At 38.8% G+C, this 17,313-nt stretch overlaps 1 protein-coding gene across 3 annotated transcripts in view; it reads right to left on the bottom strand.

The window, feature by feature from the left end:
* The window catches only part of tiam2a (TIAM Rac1 associated GEF 2a), a 144,280-nt gene that overhangs the window by 38,948 nt on the left and 88,019 nt on the right, over positions 1–17,313 (bottom strand). For all 3 annotated transcript variants that reach the window (XM_088353998.1, XM_088353997.1, XM_088353999.1), the window contains exons 6-14: positions 16,067–16,291; positions 14,274–14,459; positions 13,904–14,041; positions 9,849–9,905; positions 3,228–3,404; positions 2,748–2,852; positions 2,584–2,662; positions 2,428–2,517; positions 894–1,091 (exon numbers count right to left, since the gene is read on the bottom strand). In XM_088353998.1, coding sequence (XP_088210124.1) covers positions 894–1,091; positions 2,428–2,517; positions 2,584–2,662; positions 2,748–2,852; positions 3,228–3,404; positions 9,849–9,905; positions 13,904–14,041; positions 14,274–14,459; positions 16,067–16,291 — 1,255 coding nt within the window. The remainder of the gene's footprint in view (positions 1–893; positions 1,092–2,427; positions 2,518–2,583; positions 2,663–2,747; positions 2,853–3,227; positions 3,405–9,848; positions 9,906–13,903; positions 14,042–14,273; positions 14,460–16,066; positions 16,292–17,313) is intronic.

Genomic DNA, 17,313 nt, shown 5'->3' with positions numbered 1-17,313 from the left:
AAGTCATTAATCCCTTGGAGTTTAATTAAAGATACACCAAGGAAAAACTATGCTAATGAATTACTATCATCAAGATAACACAAAATGTTCTGACTGTTTTTGGGGAAATAAAAGCAATCAAAGGGGCATGAAAACGTGTGTACGTGCTGAGGGAAATGTGCTCTGCCCAATGTGGCTGATTTCATTGTCAGAGTGTCATTTTGAGGGGTTTTTGAACGGGTACATTCTTCTCAAACAAATAGCACAGGTTCAGGTGTGGATTTTGAAAGTCGCACAGAACGGGAGAAATCTTAATTTCAGGGGGAACAATCCTGTGCTGCGTGATGTGTATTAAAAGCAGACTTTTAAAAAATAAGAACGATTTCAGAACAACAAAAAGATATAGTACTTTTGGCGTGTACTCCAGGTTTACATCCAGGTGATGAGATTATGACACGAAACGACTGCCCTGTATCAGACCTTGACCTGACGCTGATCCAGACATTATTTGCTAAGCAAACCCTCAACATGTTCTTAGGCAGGAGCCAAGTGTCCGTATCCAGGAACAACACTTCCTCTATTCTTTATCCACTTAATAACAATAACTTCTGATAAATAAGTATTGGCTTGCGTAATATTTAGAAGGCACATCCAATGAAGAGTTCTCAAAGTAAATATTTTCAAATGAACCAGATTCAAAATGACAGTTTTGAAAAAGTATCTATTAAACAGTGAATGCCTCAATTACACTTATTGACAATAACTTCTGATGAAAAGTGTTGGTGTGAGTAGCGTTACAAGGCACACTAAATATAGACTTCACAAAGCGAAACTTTTTAAATGAACCCAATTTAATACAACAGCTTAGGAAAGAAACATAATAAATAGTCAATGTTTGACTTTCAATCAATCACCTGAAGAGGACTTGGCTTTGAGCTTGAATGATGGAGGAGGAACTAAGTGGTCGAAGGCACCGTTTGAAGGCGGAACTCCATCCCGCCTAAGGCACATGTTGAGGGTTTGCTCAGCAAATAATGTCTGGATCAGTGTCAGGTCCAAGCCTGATACAGGGCGGCCGTTCAGTGTCACAATCTCATCACCTGGACGTAAACCTGGAGTACACACCAAAAATGAAAATTAAACAAATCATTTATGATACAGAAAATAGGATTTTTTTAAACTGAAACAAGGGATTCATAAAATGATAAGCCTACCCTATGAAATAAGATCCCCAATCTCAGTGGAAGTGTTTAAATCTAGACTTAAGACACACTTATATTATGAGTGTCCTTGAGAGAAGAATGAGCCTGGATGTTGTACGCGCACGGATTTTGAGCCATTTGACTGGCACCTGGACCTGATGCATGCCATCATCTAGAACCTGCTGCTTTAGTCATCATTTTAAAGCAGGAAGCTTGCTGTTGCTGTCAATTGGACTTTTTTCATAAGTTCCGTTTTTACTAATATTTAATGTTTATGTTGACTGTTGTTGTATTTTGTTTTTTTTTTCTTTTCAGTCATGTTGCAACAAACATCACATTATGAACAAATCACCTGTAAAGAAAAAAGGATGACAGGTTGAACCAAAGGCTTATGAGAGACCCGTCCCCAAAATAACTTTGGACGCTTCTTCAATCAATCATATAAAAATATGATCATGGTTTGGGTTGGTATTTCTTGCGTGCGGCTGAACTTTTAGCCCTGTAATTATTAAGTCATTGAGAAGAGAACATTGTTCAAAATTATCTGCCTTATGTTGTAGTATTTGATTGATTTGATTTGCTTTGATACTCTGTCGATATGGTTTTTATTACTTCTTTAATTTTCTCAAGTTCCTTCTCCATTTCAACACGTTGTTTTAAAGTCCCACAAAGTGTTATTTTGTCATTTTTGTTTCTATTAGTTCGTTCCGCATATTCTCATTTTTTTCAGCATTTTTCTCTATGTAATCCATCATATCCAAGCGATCTTGTCATCTGCTTTCCTTGTTTTGATTATTTTTCATATTATTTCAATGTAGTTTCGTAAAAAAGAAAAAAGAACAAAAGAGCAGCGGCAGAAAAAACAAAAAAATCCAATGTGATACAAATAATGTGAGGAGTTGAAAGAAAATTCCGGAGAAGTTTTTGAAAAAGCGACCATTCTCGTAAGAATACGTAAGAAGAATGTTACTGTGTATTGTCAAATTTCAGCCTGGTCATTTTGTAAGGGGGTTACCTCATGTGTGACGCCTTCTCAAGGTTTCCTAATTTTTTTTTTTTTGATTTGCCTTCGCGTATTTTGCCTTCATGTAGGTGTCAAATCATTGGATGTTGTAATGCTGTTCTGTGCACCCCTTTGAGACTTTTTGTGATTAAGGGCTATACCAATAAATGTGACTTTACTAAAATAAATCAAAAATAAAATAACCAGAGATAAAGGCCACAGCTGTGTCATTGCTTTTAGTACCTTCAGCAAATCCCAGTCCATCTGGCAGAACCTCGCTGACAAATATCCGACTGTTCTTATTGTTATCCATGTGTCCTGTTACTGCAAACCCTGGACAAAGAAAAAGAAACAAAATCTAAGTATTCCAAGTGAGAAAGCTTTTCAACACTGACTTACCAAAATCTCTGTTGCCGCTTATCCTGCTCATTCGCAGTGTAAACATATTAACTGGAACCACCTCCAAATGGCAGCCAACCTGCAAGGGAATATCAAACAAATGAAAACACTTGTGCAAACAAGCGCAGAACACACATCACGCTGCGTCAGTTCGCTCTCCTCACCAATTCGCAGACTAGCTCGCCGGGCGCCACTGATCGGATCTCGGTGTCCTGCCCTGCATGCCTGTGCAGACACAGTTGGTGCAGGTCCCGGTCCAGCTGTCTGGCCTATTTACACAAGAGATTCCGATGCTCAGCGACTTGCGTGCGCAGATGTATCCAGACATATTTTACGCGTCGACGCTTGATTCGACAGCTGTGCTACGGTAGGGCAGTGAATTATTCACATAATTTACCTTCAGCGGTGAAAGCCATGCGGTAAACAAAATAGCGACACAACAGTGATTATAAACAGTCTTATGGGACTGTATGGAATTAACACTGGATGAATAGGTGTGTTGCTTTAAATTCTCAAGCGTAAACAACGGCCACACATCGACTATTTTTACATGCTATCACTATTGTGTGATTGCAGACAGAAATTGTGAGTAACAACAACTTACAGGGTAAACATTGTAGCAGCCTTTATACATAATCACTAACCTTGCAGGCCTCATATAAGACATCAGTAGCTCTCTGCTCACTCCTAACGTGAACTTGTGCTATTGAACCATCTGGCATGTGGACGCAGGTCGGGGCACCAGTGGTACAGTTCATGTTATCCCAAACACCAACCTCAGGGGGCAACAGAGAGTGGCTACTGATGGGACCATCCATCTTCTGTGAAATGAAAGATAAAGAAGGAAAGGGCATCAAATATCAGGAGGTTCAATGGTGGAAAAAGTAAAGAAAATATGTCATAAAAATCACGAGAAGCGTTCAACCATGCGGCACTGTTCATTGCTAACTTTCTTGTGACAATGACTCATTAGCATCTACCAAGTGACAGTTCTTTGGAAAATCATTGTAAAGATTTACTTTGTGTGTCAAACATATTGAAAATAACAACTATTAGCTTTTTTTTTTAATGTGTGAACATCCGTGTTTTGCCTATCTAGCAAGGCATGCGATTGGTTTCTTTTCATGGAAAAGGTGTTGTTTTTCATCAACTGTGCATCATACAGTGTCTACTGAAATAATTTTGTGTCATATTGACACACTTTAGACTTCAAACTTAAAACGAAGAAAAAAAAAACAGATTTTTTTTTAAGAATGAAACAAGACCTGAGACACAATTGTAGAGCTGAATGTTGGGGGGTGGGGCTAATTAGGAATACTCTTGCAAAGCACTGTGCTCTAGTGAGAACAGTTACTATCAAATAACTTTTTATTTTATCAGGCATTTCCATTTCATCTAAAGAAAGATATAATCATAGTAATAAGCTAAGCAACACAAAAAATAAATGTCTATTTCTTTAATCAGCCCATTACTACTTTATTTCCCGGCGATAAAATCGAGATAAAATATATGCATATTAAGAGAGGAGATCATAAGCCACCATCTTCGGGCAGTTTCAGACTTAGTGTTTCAGAAAGGAAAAGCGCCACTGGGGCCTTTTGTGCCTGAGGTGGGTGGCATGAAGTTATAGCTTATGGTCACAGTTGCTGAGGATTTGGATATTGAGGAAGGCAGTCACGTCATATGAATCAAACCTAAAAAGGCTGTTTGGACATTAAAAAAAGACAAACTGAATGGTCTATACACATGCCAGAGTTGAAACTCACACTGAGAGTTACCCTTTATGTGTGGGTCTTTTGAATATGATGTTTATAAACTTTTAATGTGCTTGCTCATCACCCTTTAAGACCTTTAGTCGGCTCACCAAGGCCACCGCACACTATTAGGAACTATAGCTCACATAAACACAGACATTACGCCTTATTTTCCATCTTTGCTCTTGATGAGCCGTCAAAAAAAAACAGCAGTGTCTTTCACAAAGTTTTTCCTTGACATGATGGAACCGATGAACACAAGGTGTTTCTTATACACTCAATTTCACCTTTCCATTCAGGGATGATAGGTCAAAGCTTACCCAACGAGGAAGAAGTAACAAGCAACACTGCATCTGCTTACATAACTACCCGGTTTGTGTCCCCTTATTATGCCGGGACTGGAAAACGAAGATTGTGTTGCCTTAACAGTGGGTGATTTAACACTTTACTACCATTCATGGTCACAAAGAGAGCAGGAGGGCCGTTGCCCGGGCAACCTTCCATCAACCAGTGCCAACAAGGCCGTGGAGACGGCACGTGCTTTGCCATCAACAAGTGTGGTCAGTGTGTGGGCACTTTTCATGTTAGTGTTGCTTCAGAAATACATCTGATAGTTCATTCTTTCCTTTCTAAAGCGGAAAAGACTTCCTAACCAGCCACAAAAACGCATAAAGAATTTATTTTTTTTTAAAATGGGGGTGAGAAGACATTTGGTGACAGCTGCATAAATACTATATCTTTTTTGGGGGGGGGGGGAGGAAAAAAAAGCACTCTTTCTTCTTCACTTAGCAACCGGGAAACACAAACACTTGTGTTTGGACAAAAATAGATAGACCAGCACTCAAGAAGAAATAGACCAGTTGTGGAAGATGATTTCAGCAATTTTCCCTCAATTATTTCTATTAAAGTAGTATTACTTGGATTTTCCTTTAAGCTACACCTTAAGTCTTTTACATGTGACAAGGATGATCGCCCAAAATAGTGGACCCAATTCCTGTGTTGTTGGGCAGACATAGAAAACTAATCCATTGCTATTAAACGCAGATATTAACGTTTAGCCTCAGCTCGTTAACAAATGAGTGTTTTCCATTCATTCAACTGAGTGTGGTAAAAAATACACACACAGAGACCAATTATCAGCCATATTACTTTCATTTAGGGCATATGACATGTTATTTGTGGAAGAGGAAAGCAGTGTCAACAAAAATTCAATAGATCTGTGCTATCTTCCAAAACGAATGTCTTCCAGCAGAAATCTTACATCAAAAAGACTGAATACAAGAAAGATCGAAAGGCAGGCCTTAGGGGACGATCCCATATTTGAAGCAACATTGAAACATTTGGCAGTGAAAGACTGAAATGTTCCCCTAACTGCTTCCTTTCTTGTTTGTAAATTTTATGGAGGAGGGGGAAAACCTTTGCCACTTTCAGGATTCACCTCAAACAATATATAAAACTACACTCTGCAGATCATACCAACATGAGTCAGGCTGAGAATGTTTGTTGTACACATCTGTGAAAAACTCCAATGACACATTCAAATGAAGGGGGGAGGCTATGAACTTGGACAAGTTAAACCAAGTCTGGCTGGTGAATTAACAAGAGTAGAAATATAATTCCGATTGAGTGAATAATGGCAATTTGTTTCAGACCTAGTGCAGTGGTTAGCAAATTCACCTTGTATGCAAAAGGTCCCTGGTTCGAGACCGGGTGGAAACATTTGTTGACCTGGAGAGGGATGGGCGCCACCAGCCTGTACTTGCCCAAGACATACCACAGTAAATGGTGCCCCTACGACGCTAGTGGTTAAGGGATCCAACCAACCAACTCATTAATATGGAGGTACACATGTGGACATGTGTCTTTTTACAATAATAGTTACTTTTTGGATTGACCCTCAAACAGTGGATCACACGTTTTAATTGTGTCAATCAAATTCCTTCAACATCCGGCATCCTATATATCTGATATTCTCACTCTTATCTGGTACCTATTTTACCACACATGCATAAACTTATGCACTTCAGATTGACAAAAACAATGGTGGAAATACATTTTACTGCTATAAAATGGAAGTAAAAATATTTGCTTACATAAAACTGACATGAAAGGCTTGTTATTATGTATGACACAGACACAAGGCCACTATAGGTCTGGGGTCGCCAACCTTTTTGAAGATGAGAAACTACTTTCTGATTATTGAAATGGGGCTTCCAATTTCATATATATTTCTAATTATTTCTAAATTACTTATCAATAAGTGATATTTAATCCTAAGTAGCAGGTCTGAAATATGCTCAGTCAACCACAAAAGCATTTTATCCCCAAAAAAATGGGCGATAACCTGCAGTGAAGAAGATAAGTATTTGAACACCATGCTATTTTGCTATTTCTCTCACTTAGAAATCATGGAGGGGTCTGATATTTTCATTGTAGGAGCATGTCCACTGTGAGAAAGATACTAAAAAAAGAAATACAGAAATTACAATGCATGATTCTTTAACGATGTATCTGTGTTATATAACAGCAAATAAGTATTTGAACACCTGAGAAAATGTGTATTTCCTTTGGATTATGGCATCAATCGTGCCATGCATGATTTCAAATCATGACGTCTTAGTGTCTTACCTACAGTGACCTTGAAAACGGTGGTCCCAGCTCTTTCCAGGTCATTGACCAACCCCTGTCGTGTAGTTTTGGGCTGATTCCTCACCTTTCTTAAGACTCATTTAGACCCCACAAGATATCTTGCATGGGGCTTCACTCCGATTTTAGCTTCTTCCATTTTATAATGGTTGCTCCAACAGTGGACCTTTTTTCACCAAGCTGCTTGGGAATTGCTCCATAGCCCTCTCCAGCCTTGTGGAGCTGTACAATTTTGTCTCTTGAAATGAAATGATCTGCATTTATATATAGCGCTTTTCAAGTCAATGACTTCCCAAAGCACTTTACAGTGTGCTTCAAATTTCCCAATAGCGGCATTGTATTGCAGCCATGTAAGACTCTAACCTGCTTATCGGGGGTATTAGGGGTTCAGTGTCTTACCCAAGGACACTTCGACATGTAACACGGACAAGCCGGGATTCGAACTGGGATCCCTTGATCCCAAGACGAGCGCTCTACCTCCTGAGCTACTGCCGCCCTCTTGTGTCTTTGAACAGCTCTTTGGTCTTCCCCATGTCACAAGTACAAGTCTTACTGATTGAATCAAGTGGACAGGTGTCTTTATGCAGCTAACTACCTCAAACAGGTGCATCTGATGCAAGTGGACTTCAATGGGCGGACTAACAGGTATTTACGAGTCAAAATTCTAGATGATGCACAGATGTTCAAATACTCATTTGCAGCTGTATCACACAAATACAGTGTTGAAAATTCATGCATTACTGGATTTTTCTTTTTAATTTATCTCTCTCACAGTGCACCCAGATTAAAATTTCAGACCCCTCAATGATTTTGAAGTGGGAGAAATAGCAAAATAGCAGGATGTTCTAATACTTAATTTCTTCACTGTATATCAAGGATTGACCACTATGGGTTCTTCAGGGCCAATATCGATACCAATTATTAGTACTAAGAGGAGGCCGATAAGCAATATATTTACCCAATATTAATTTTTTAAGCTTAAGTACTGCACAGACACAAAAGTATTTGTTATGAATTCAAATAAAACTTTAACAGCACAACCTATTATAGTAAATACATTGGAATTACAGCAGAACTAACATGACTAAAAAGTGCCACACAGGACAATATGTTTAAAGTATGTTATACATTGCCAACAGTAGATAGTCATATTTTAAACTAAATTGAAATATTTGTCTACACGTAGAAATCCAATAAAACCAGGGTCTCATTCTGAATGATCCTCTGCTGAAAGCGATCAGTGAACAACTACATCCAATAAACATGCGTTACATGAGGCTACTTAAGAACACTGTAAATATAACGCTTACTTGTGAACAACTAGTCGAGATGGTAAATCATATAGTGTTTAGCTACATTGGGTCGCCTCCAGTGTTGGTGACGTTTGCAGAAATATATCTTAATAAACGCATTATACAACGATCATTTTTTTTTTTAAATCACGTTGATCGGCATTTCTTAATAAACACATTATATGAACTACGATAGCGACACTCGTTCTATCGGAAGAGCGGCGCTGAGGAGCATAGGAAAATCAAGGTTCGCGTTCACGTGAAGGGGAGCGAGACACTGGTTTTGGCAGCTTCGGTGTGTGCGTCACTGCACATTGACGACATTTCCTCGACATTTTAGACCAGGGTAGTCACAAAGGGGGGTTGGAGAGAAAAATATTCAGAAATATAATAACATATTAGGGCAATCCTAACTCTCGCTCCAGTCTGCAATCTGTGACTGCCGACAGTACTGGGCGGGCTGCTTGCTTCAGTGGCTTCGCTTATCCAATCAAAAGGCAAAAGGTGGGTAGCATCCATGTCGTCACCATGGTCTTTATTGATGTATTTAGCACTTCTTACTTTGTCCTCCTAGCTCAACTTCCACTCATTTTGTTTACATATTTACAAGTAAGGAGATACAGTGCCGGGAAATAGTATTGCCCCCTTCCTGATTTCTTTTTTTTTTTTGCATATTTAGCACTCAGAAAGGTTTCAGATCAGAGGGCAGGAGGAAAAGTTCGAACCGGCTGTTGCACTTAAAAATCGTCTTTATTGGCTTAATATATGCCGATACCGACATCCGTCAAATTCCCAAAATTCTGTGACAATAATCAACCCGCCCGATAATCGGTCAACCTCAAATATATATATATATATATATATATATATATATATATATATATATATATATATATATATATTAGTATATGATTTTTAAAACGATAGAGATATAAAAAAAATGTTTTGATACATTTTGAAGTTTACCATTTCAGAATCAAATATGAGTTTAAAAACATTGGGCATAGTATGATTTCTTACATAAAACCCTTGGTCGAAGTGTCCTTGGGCAAGACACTGAATCCCTAATGCCCCCAATAAGCAGGTCGGCGCCTTGCATGGCTACATGGCCGCTATTGGTGTGTGAGTGTGTGTGTGAATGGGTAAGTGTGAAGCACATTGTAAAGCGCTTTATGAGGTCATTGACTTGAAAAGCGCTATATAAATGCAGACCATTTACCATTTATAAATCTTCTCCATATTTGACATTTTCAAATTTTCTAGAATGACTCATGACAGGTGAGCTAATTTTAAAGACAGTTCCGCAGGTTACAGAGGTGTTATTTGAAGGCAATCTGGGCAGCACGCTGGTAAGCTTTTCTCCAAGTCAAAACCTCCTTTAAAAACTAAAATCAAAGCCAGAATTGAGGTCACAACACTCATGTTCCTACTATAAGTCTTTTGCGCTGAACAGTGCGCACACTGCACGTAGAATGACTGAAAATGATGGACAACTGAGGCAAGGAGTGATTTAAATCATTAATCAGAGACCCACAGACCATGCCGGACAAAGCGAGGGAAGGCAATGACTCACCTCTGTGATCTTGGGAGGCGGAACATGCGCTTGACCTCCAGCGTCGCTCTCAAAGATCTGGGAACAAGAAAAAGGCATTTAAGGGCAGGAGGCATAAACCGCCATGCCATTTGAATGACACAGTAATCAAATGGCGCCATTCTGTACTTAATTAAACACAATGCAAAGCCTTTAAAGCGCTAAAACGGTGTGTGTGAGAGAAGATCCGAAAGGATGGGCATGCTAGGTTTAAGTGATTTAAATGACAGGGGACAACAACAATGTCCATAATGAATGTGAAAAACGTTCCTGATGTGTTATGCTTTCTGAAACTGACTTATCGTTGTTGTGTGAGCTTGAGGCTGCAGGCGACACAGCCTCTCAAGTACAACACACACAGGAGCCATCACTTTTGTGATAACTGCTCACTCGGCAGTCTGCAGAGATTGCTCTACTGATATGATATGTGGACAAGATGAGACATTGTCATCCATTAACTCACATTTAAACTTGCTCCCAACAGCCTAAAGTATGAAACAAAAATATCATAAATAATTGTCAATTACGTTTGTTAACTATTAAAAGAGCTGTAATAAATCTGATCAGTGTGGTACAAACGACAATGGAGATAGGTAACATCCTTGCTTGTGTAGCATATGTTACATGCTGTAAGAGTGCAATAACCAATAAATTATCAAGTTAATGGACAACTATTTTAATGATCAATTCATGATTTAGAAAGCTCTCATAAGAAAAATAATCCACGTGATCAATATTTCGGCTTCTCAAAAAATGTATTTTCTCTATGTCTTTTGATTGAAAGACCAAATTTCCTTCAAGAAACGTGTACTGCAACTTCATGAAAATGGTGATGTCATTAGAGATAAATGGAGGGTTAAATTTCCCACGGTCAGATTGGATAAGTAAAAAAAGAAAACAACTTCAGTGTTGTGTAATGTAACAGATGTCCAGGATCCCTAACCCTCTTGCCACTACGGGCATTTATTTTCCTAATTAACATTCCACCCGAATAGAAAAAGGTGCTAAATGTGGTTCTAAGAAAAGGAAGACCTTGAGGAAGAAAAATGTGGGGGGACATCTAATATTTAGCATCTTTAAAGCAACTATCTGTTTGTGTCTGGGGGAAGAACAGGGAATGCCATCTCCCGCATATGGCTAATGCCAGTCCCAAAATGTGTCGATCAAAACATATTTTTTTTTTTCAAGATAGTAATTCTTTGTTTATTGGTTGGGTTATGTTTAAAAAAGACCCTGTGATGGGCGAAATATCTGAAGCAGAAATTATTTATTTTTTTGCCAATATTATGCAACACACCATTAAACACTGAAGCCAAAGAACAAGCCCTTTTTACAGGATCAAGCATTTGTTTAACAAATAAAAGAACTGTTCAAAGGTTTTTATTTTCTTTACATGTAACCACTGTAGCATCAGAACATAATAGGCAGGAATAATGTTTAGCCGAGCAGAATGCAGAACACAATGCAGGATGCAATCGGTGAAGTGGTGAAACTATGTAAAAGTAAACCGCAGTCCCTAATATAGGGCAGCCCACAAATCTGTACAAATTTTGTACACATTTTTACTGTATTTGGAAGCAATAAGAGACTTTGGAAATAAAAAGATTTGGGCCAGACCCCAGGAGTTTGATTTACCTAAACTAAACAAAAAAAAAAAGATCTTTTTTTTTCCCTTTTTTCTGACACGGTATGGACTAAACTAATAACTACATTATCATTGAACAATGTTTCCTAGGGTGAAATATTGAAATAATGTGAGAGAATTTGGATTCAAATGAAAAAAGTTAATCCATGACATATAATTGAGAAAATAATCGTATATTAAACATAATTGATTGTTGCAAACCCAGATTGTAAAAAGCAGAACCATCTGACATCAGTAAATTTACAAGAGTATGAAGTCGCAGTAAGGATCATAGCATTCCTGTAAACTGACTAATTTTAGAATGCGTTACCAACCTTCCCACAAATCCTCGGCTGCTATGGCCTACTTCCCACAAGCTAGCGCACGCCAGCTTCTTACGGTACATATAGCTATGCTCAAGGCGGCAATGATAGGAGTCAAACAAGCGGGGAGGAGACGACGGGTGAGCGTGACTCTGGGACAAGCTTGCAGAGTGCAGGGTTAAATGAGCTTAAGTCAACACAGATGAGTCAGTGAGAGAGCCGTGGCAATAGGGCTGCCAGCTACCATTATAATGTTTATGCTCCAAGGAGAAGAGGGCTGGCTGGAGAAGTCCTCGAAATAAGACAAATCAAGAGTGAAATTGCAAAGAAAGTGATAAGAAATAGGCGGGAAATGGATTTAGCAGAAAGACCTTTCAACTATTGTATGAAATTGATATGGGCTTGTTTGCCTCTATGGTCGCCCGGCTGTCAAACTCCTTCAAGAAACGTGTACTGTAACTTCATGAGAATGATGATGTCATTAGAGATAAATGGAGAGTTATATTTCTCACGGCCGGATTGGATAAGTGAAAAAAGAAAACAACTTCAGTGTTATGTAACAGATGTCCAGGATCCCTCACCCTCTTGCCACCACAGGCATTTATTTTCCTAATTAACATTCCACCCTAATAGACAAAGGTGCTAAATGTGGTTCTAAGAAAAGGAAGACCTTGAGGAAGAAAAATGGGGAGGATATCTAATATTTAGCATCTTTACAGCAACCATCTGCTTGTGTCTTGGGGAAGAACAGGGAATGCCATCTCCCGCATATGGCTATTCATAATTCATGTTGGTACTGCAGCGCCACTTCGGCCTCCTGCACTGCGAAATTCTCCTAACTGGTTCTTGTTAAAATGGGCAGATTGAATGATCTATGTGCACACAAATCTCATAACAGACTGTGTCGTTAATTTTTTGAATGAGGCCAGTTGGAAAACAGCAGATGAAATTGAGCCCTGAAGTAAATGGTGCACCTGCAGGAATCTGAATGACCCCAATAACTCAATAAAAAGCAGCCACATCAACATATCATATTTAGGTAGCTTAGCATCATAGCTAATGAGCAAAGGTCCATAAAATCAAGTAAAGTAACCAATTGTATCCTATAAGGGGGTCGTTGTATCAATAAATCAGAGTAACTGCAAACCTGGAAAGAATTAACTGGGCGTCCTGTAGAAGTGGATTATGATTGCTCCCTTGCGTTTTCTTTGCTAGAAAAATCACATGGGAACATTGGAGAAAGGAAATCGGGGATTTCGGTTTCCAGTGCTGTGGCCAAGTACTTTACATCTTTAAAAGTTGGGATTCTTTAGGGGATTGTTTCCCAATTTTGTTACAATATCAGACAAAATTACCTGGAATAATGGTATCAAGGTAGTTTGCCCTGTTGTACCTAACACATTTTTGTTCAGGCGACTTCATGTTGTGGGAACGGGATTAAAAATTTGACATAGTTGCATTATGTGAATATCTGGTTGGTTTCTTACATAAGCATACAGCACTGGAATCCTGCTGATATGGACCAGACTTTCATTATGTTGTGCTTTAAGCAGGATTATTTGCTACCCTTGTACGGTTGAGTTATTGCCGTCTTTCCCACGGTGCAAAGCACAAACACAAATATTCAAGTTTTACCTAATTTTTGTTTCAGATTTAACTTCAAAACCAGGTCCTAATGGGAATAAGATGGCTTAAGTGTGTTTACCAAAAAGAAAGGATTTCAATTGTACCTTCAACTACCCATCAATATTAATTTTACAGGAACATTTTGGAGTACTTGACCCTCATTAAAGGTATACTTTATTTTGACGATGGTGAAATTTTAAGTACTCAAATACAAACAAGTAAAAATGCCACGTTCTTCTCACAACATGACTTGACTTGGCAATAAATATGTTATGCTGAATAATGAACACGTAACGTTTATCTGAGTTTAACAGTTAGCAAAATTTCATTGCTGAACCTTTAAGGACTGGTATTAAATCTTGATTTAAGAGATAGTGTGATGACTAATATGATCTAATGTAAAGGACCTTGTCATGTTAAATACAAAATTATAATCAATGAACCTGACATCTTTTTCAGCCTACCTGTGACGCGGAGACCCTTTTGCTCTTCTTTGTTAAAGTGTCGAGGCCTTTGAGGGAAGAGAAAAGACCCCGCTTGTGCTTTCGGAATGTCCGCGACAATGAGCGTCTGCGCAGCGTGGCCTCGTCTCTCGAACAAATCTGAACAAAAAGACCAACATGAGGACTGTAATCATTCAGCTTGGCTAAAAGTCCCTCCAATCACATCATCTTAATTAGATTTAGTTTTCTATAACACCAGTGCATGAGCAAAAGGATTTAATCATAAAAAACAGGAGTTTGGATCAAAGGAATGCGAAAAGGAACTAAATATTAGTCAATTGTGATATATTTTGCAATAGCCTATCCTAGTCCCCATCATTTGCTTTCTCACCAGTGCGTGAAACGATGAAACAGAGAAGATCCCGAGACGGCCCAGGGTGGTTTTGGTAAGACGGCTAGCGATTGCTAAAAGGCTCTTTGGGTTGGGTAGCTCACCCCCTTGAAGACTGGCCAGGTAACACCGCATCCTGAAAAGATCTAGGTTGAATCGCTCCAGATTTTGCTCCCATTGTTGGATCTAAAGGAGAAGAATACAGAAAAGTTTCAGTTTTCTACAAAGACTCAGCAATCAGCTGTTTGTTGTTGGCTAAAAATGGATAATACGGGCAACTGAGGACATGAGTAAAAATAAGGAAAGGGGGGGTTATATTCATGAGGGTGAGGGCAGAAAAAATGTTCCATCAAGCTGAAATTGCTTGCAGATGTTGGTGGAGGCAAAGGGCATAGAATTGAAGACTGATCTCAAGCAGAGCAGTGTGGACGTAAGCAATAAATGTCCATTTTAATGTTACTTCTTCAGGAATGGTGATTCTTCACAGACCAGCCTCCCCCTTTCCTTTTTGCCCCGTATAAGTCGCAGAAGTGCACGTTTTGTTGGCTTGAGGCTCATTTTAATGGGAGAACACTTGGACAAAACCCTCTACAGCAACTGACTTTTAATAGGTCTTGCACCACGAGTTCATTTGCCATAATGGACCCCTTGGCATTGTCCCAAAAGGGTGCATTCACTCTCATGGCCGACATTAGGACAGGGAATTATAGTAAAGAAACAAAGTATAAGGTGTTGTATGAGCCAGAGACTGTTGAAAATAACAGCAGCGAAAAATTGTGAAAAAGTATGTATAGAAACATCTATTTTGGGTTGTTTTTGTTTTAGTTTCAATTACTATTATGGAGTTGAAGATCTAAATAGGCATTTAAAAGGTGGTATCAAATAAAGCTAATCAAAACATAATGGGAAAAATAACCAAAAGGAGATTGTTCCGCCTTTTGGTATTTGACCCTAATCTACATTAATGCCATAATCCAAAGAAACTATTTCAATGCAATCTGAGCGATCGGAAAGGCCAGAGGCAATCTTTGAAAGTGGTCTGCCGGCATTGCTTTTTCCAAACATGTTTAAAGGTGGACTGCTACATCAAAGATGTGCCCTATTAGTTCTGGATAACCCCGACATAATGTTCAATCATCTGCCTCTGGGCATCAAACATCAAATGACCTACACCTCTGACCCTATCATTGGCTAAAGGCCGCCGCCTCTTTTGAATCCACTCCAGGTTGGCATGCAGGTTAGTTGAAAACATATGTACTTACTAAAAGAGTGAATCTGAAAATGGTGCAGACAAAAGGTAACCCAAATTGGTAATCTTTTGTGTGTGCAAAAGTTGAAATTCCATAAAAAAGGGCTAAACAAATTTTCATTTTAAAATGTAAAATCAACAATATGTAATAAAAGTAACGTGGATACATCTGTGGATGTACAAGTCAACTGTCAATTTAAAGCCTCATGGGCCACTGACGAAATAAAAAGAAAAATCTGCTACCAGTATAAAACCAATGAATTATATTATTCTTCAATGTTGCAGTCATGTGTAAAAAACAATATAATGTTGTATTCCAACCAAAAATGCAACACTCCATGAAACATCTGGAATACTAATCCATTGCCTGGGGAGAAACACATTCTCTTGGGCCCCATACGAATCATTTAAGGATTTGATGCATTTAGGCTATTGATCCTACTACAATAACTAGAGTTGTAAAATGCATCTTCCAGTGTATTCAGTGGCAATGGCTTGATTAAAAAAATACCGTATAATCAATGTCATCAGCCCTGCAGTTCACCTGGTTTTCAATGGCCTTGCGGTTTTTAGGATCATTGACAACTGTCAGTTGGAGTTCGGCCATTTTTTTCATTTTCCCATCCATTTCGATCTTCTGCAGAAGGCCGCGGACTTGACTCCGCAGCAGACGCACTGTATCTTCCTTTCCCTGGCGCTTGGCCAGCAGTGAGGCGCTGGCTGAGTGGATAGCCGTCACCCAGTTCTCTAGGTCGGTCTGGTTGCTAGCCTGCATGAGAAGGTGAGAAGACGCTCATGTCAATAAAGTGGGCCCGCAAACATTCTTGTTTAAATACAAAAAAAATCATTCGTTTCAGGAAATTTTCAAAAATTGATTATCAACAACAACTTGAAAAGCCGTGCTTTGCAGAATTATAATGAAAAGCTGCCGTAGAAAAGGCCTCCAACAAGACTTAATTTGATTACAATATATAAGAATATATAAATTAGAAGTGTATAAACCGTATCTTGCGCACTATAAGGCACATCCCCTCCAAAAAAATAGTCTTTTGTCATATATTTTTCATACATAAAGAGCACTGGACTATAAGGCGCATAAAATTAAGACTACATTAAGATCTACCATGTTTATCCATGAACAACTGTACACTTACAGCGTATATTAGTGCAATGATCCATCAGACGATAAGTTTTGTTGATTAGAATACCCAAAAATTGTTTGCAACGGGCATCAGACCCGCGTCACAGAGGTGAGGGTGCCTAAACTTTACCACTCGACCACCAGTGGTATAAAGGACATACGTTAAAGCATTAGAGCTCCTCTCATTATCACACTATTATTTATTACTGACGGTGCAAGAAACACTGTAACTTTATAAACGTACAGGTGAAGAAGTGTAGACACTGTTTAACCTATCTGTATGCAGAACAAAATGTACTACACAAATCAGTGTTTCTGGCACCATGGGTAAAATAGAGTGTTAATGAGATAAACTCTAATGCCTTTTCGTACGTCATCTGTACCATTTGTGGTCCATCAATACGGTCTTCAGCACCCTCACCGCCACAACCCTGGTTCAAATCCTGTTACATACAATGTATTGCAATTTGGTTAACGACGACAATTGTTTAATCAATAAGTGCTCAAATGTGGAAGTATACCGTAAAACCTTGTGTAGCAACACGCCTATAAATACTGTATGTATTTCTGATCCATCATATTCTGTGGTACACAAGGCAAACCAAGATAAAAGGAGCACAAATACAATACTCTTTTGAGGTATTTTTTAG

Source organism: Urocampus carinirostris, chromosome 15 (assembly GCF_059441175.1).
Source record: "Urocampus carinirostris isolate Australia breed hairy pipefish chromosome 15, RoL_Ucar_1.0, whole genome shotgun sequence".
In the NCBI taxonomy this organism is placed as follows: Eukaryota; Metazoa; Chordata; class Actinopteri; order Syngnathiformes; family Syngnathidae; genus Urocampus; species Urocampus carinirostris.
The sequence above is the reverse complement of the archived record's forward strand: the minus strand, read 5'-3'. Positions and strand labels throughout refer to the sequence as shown.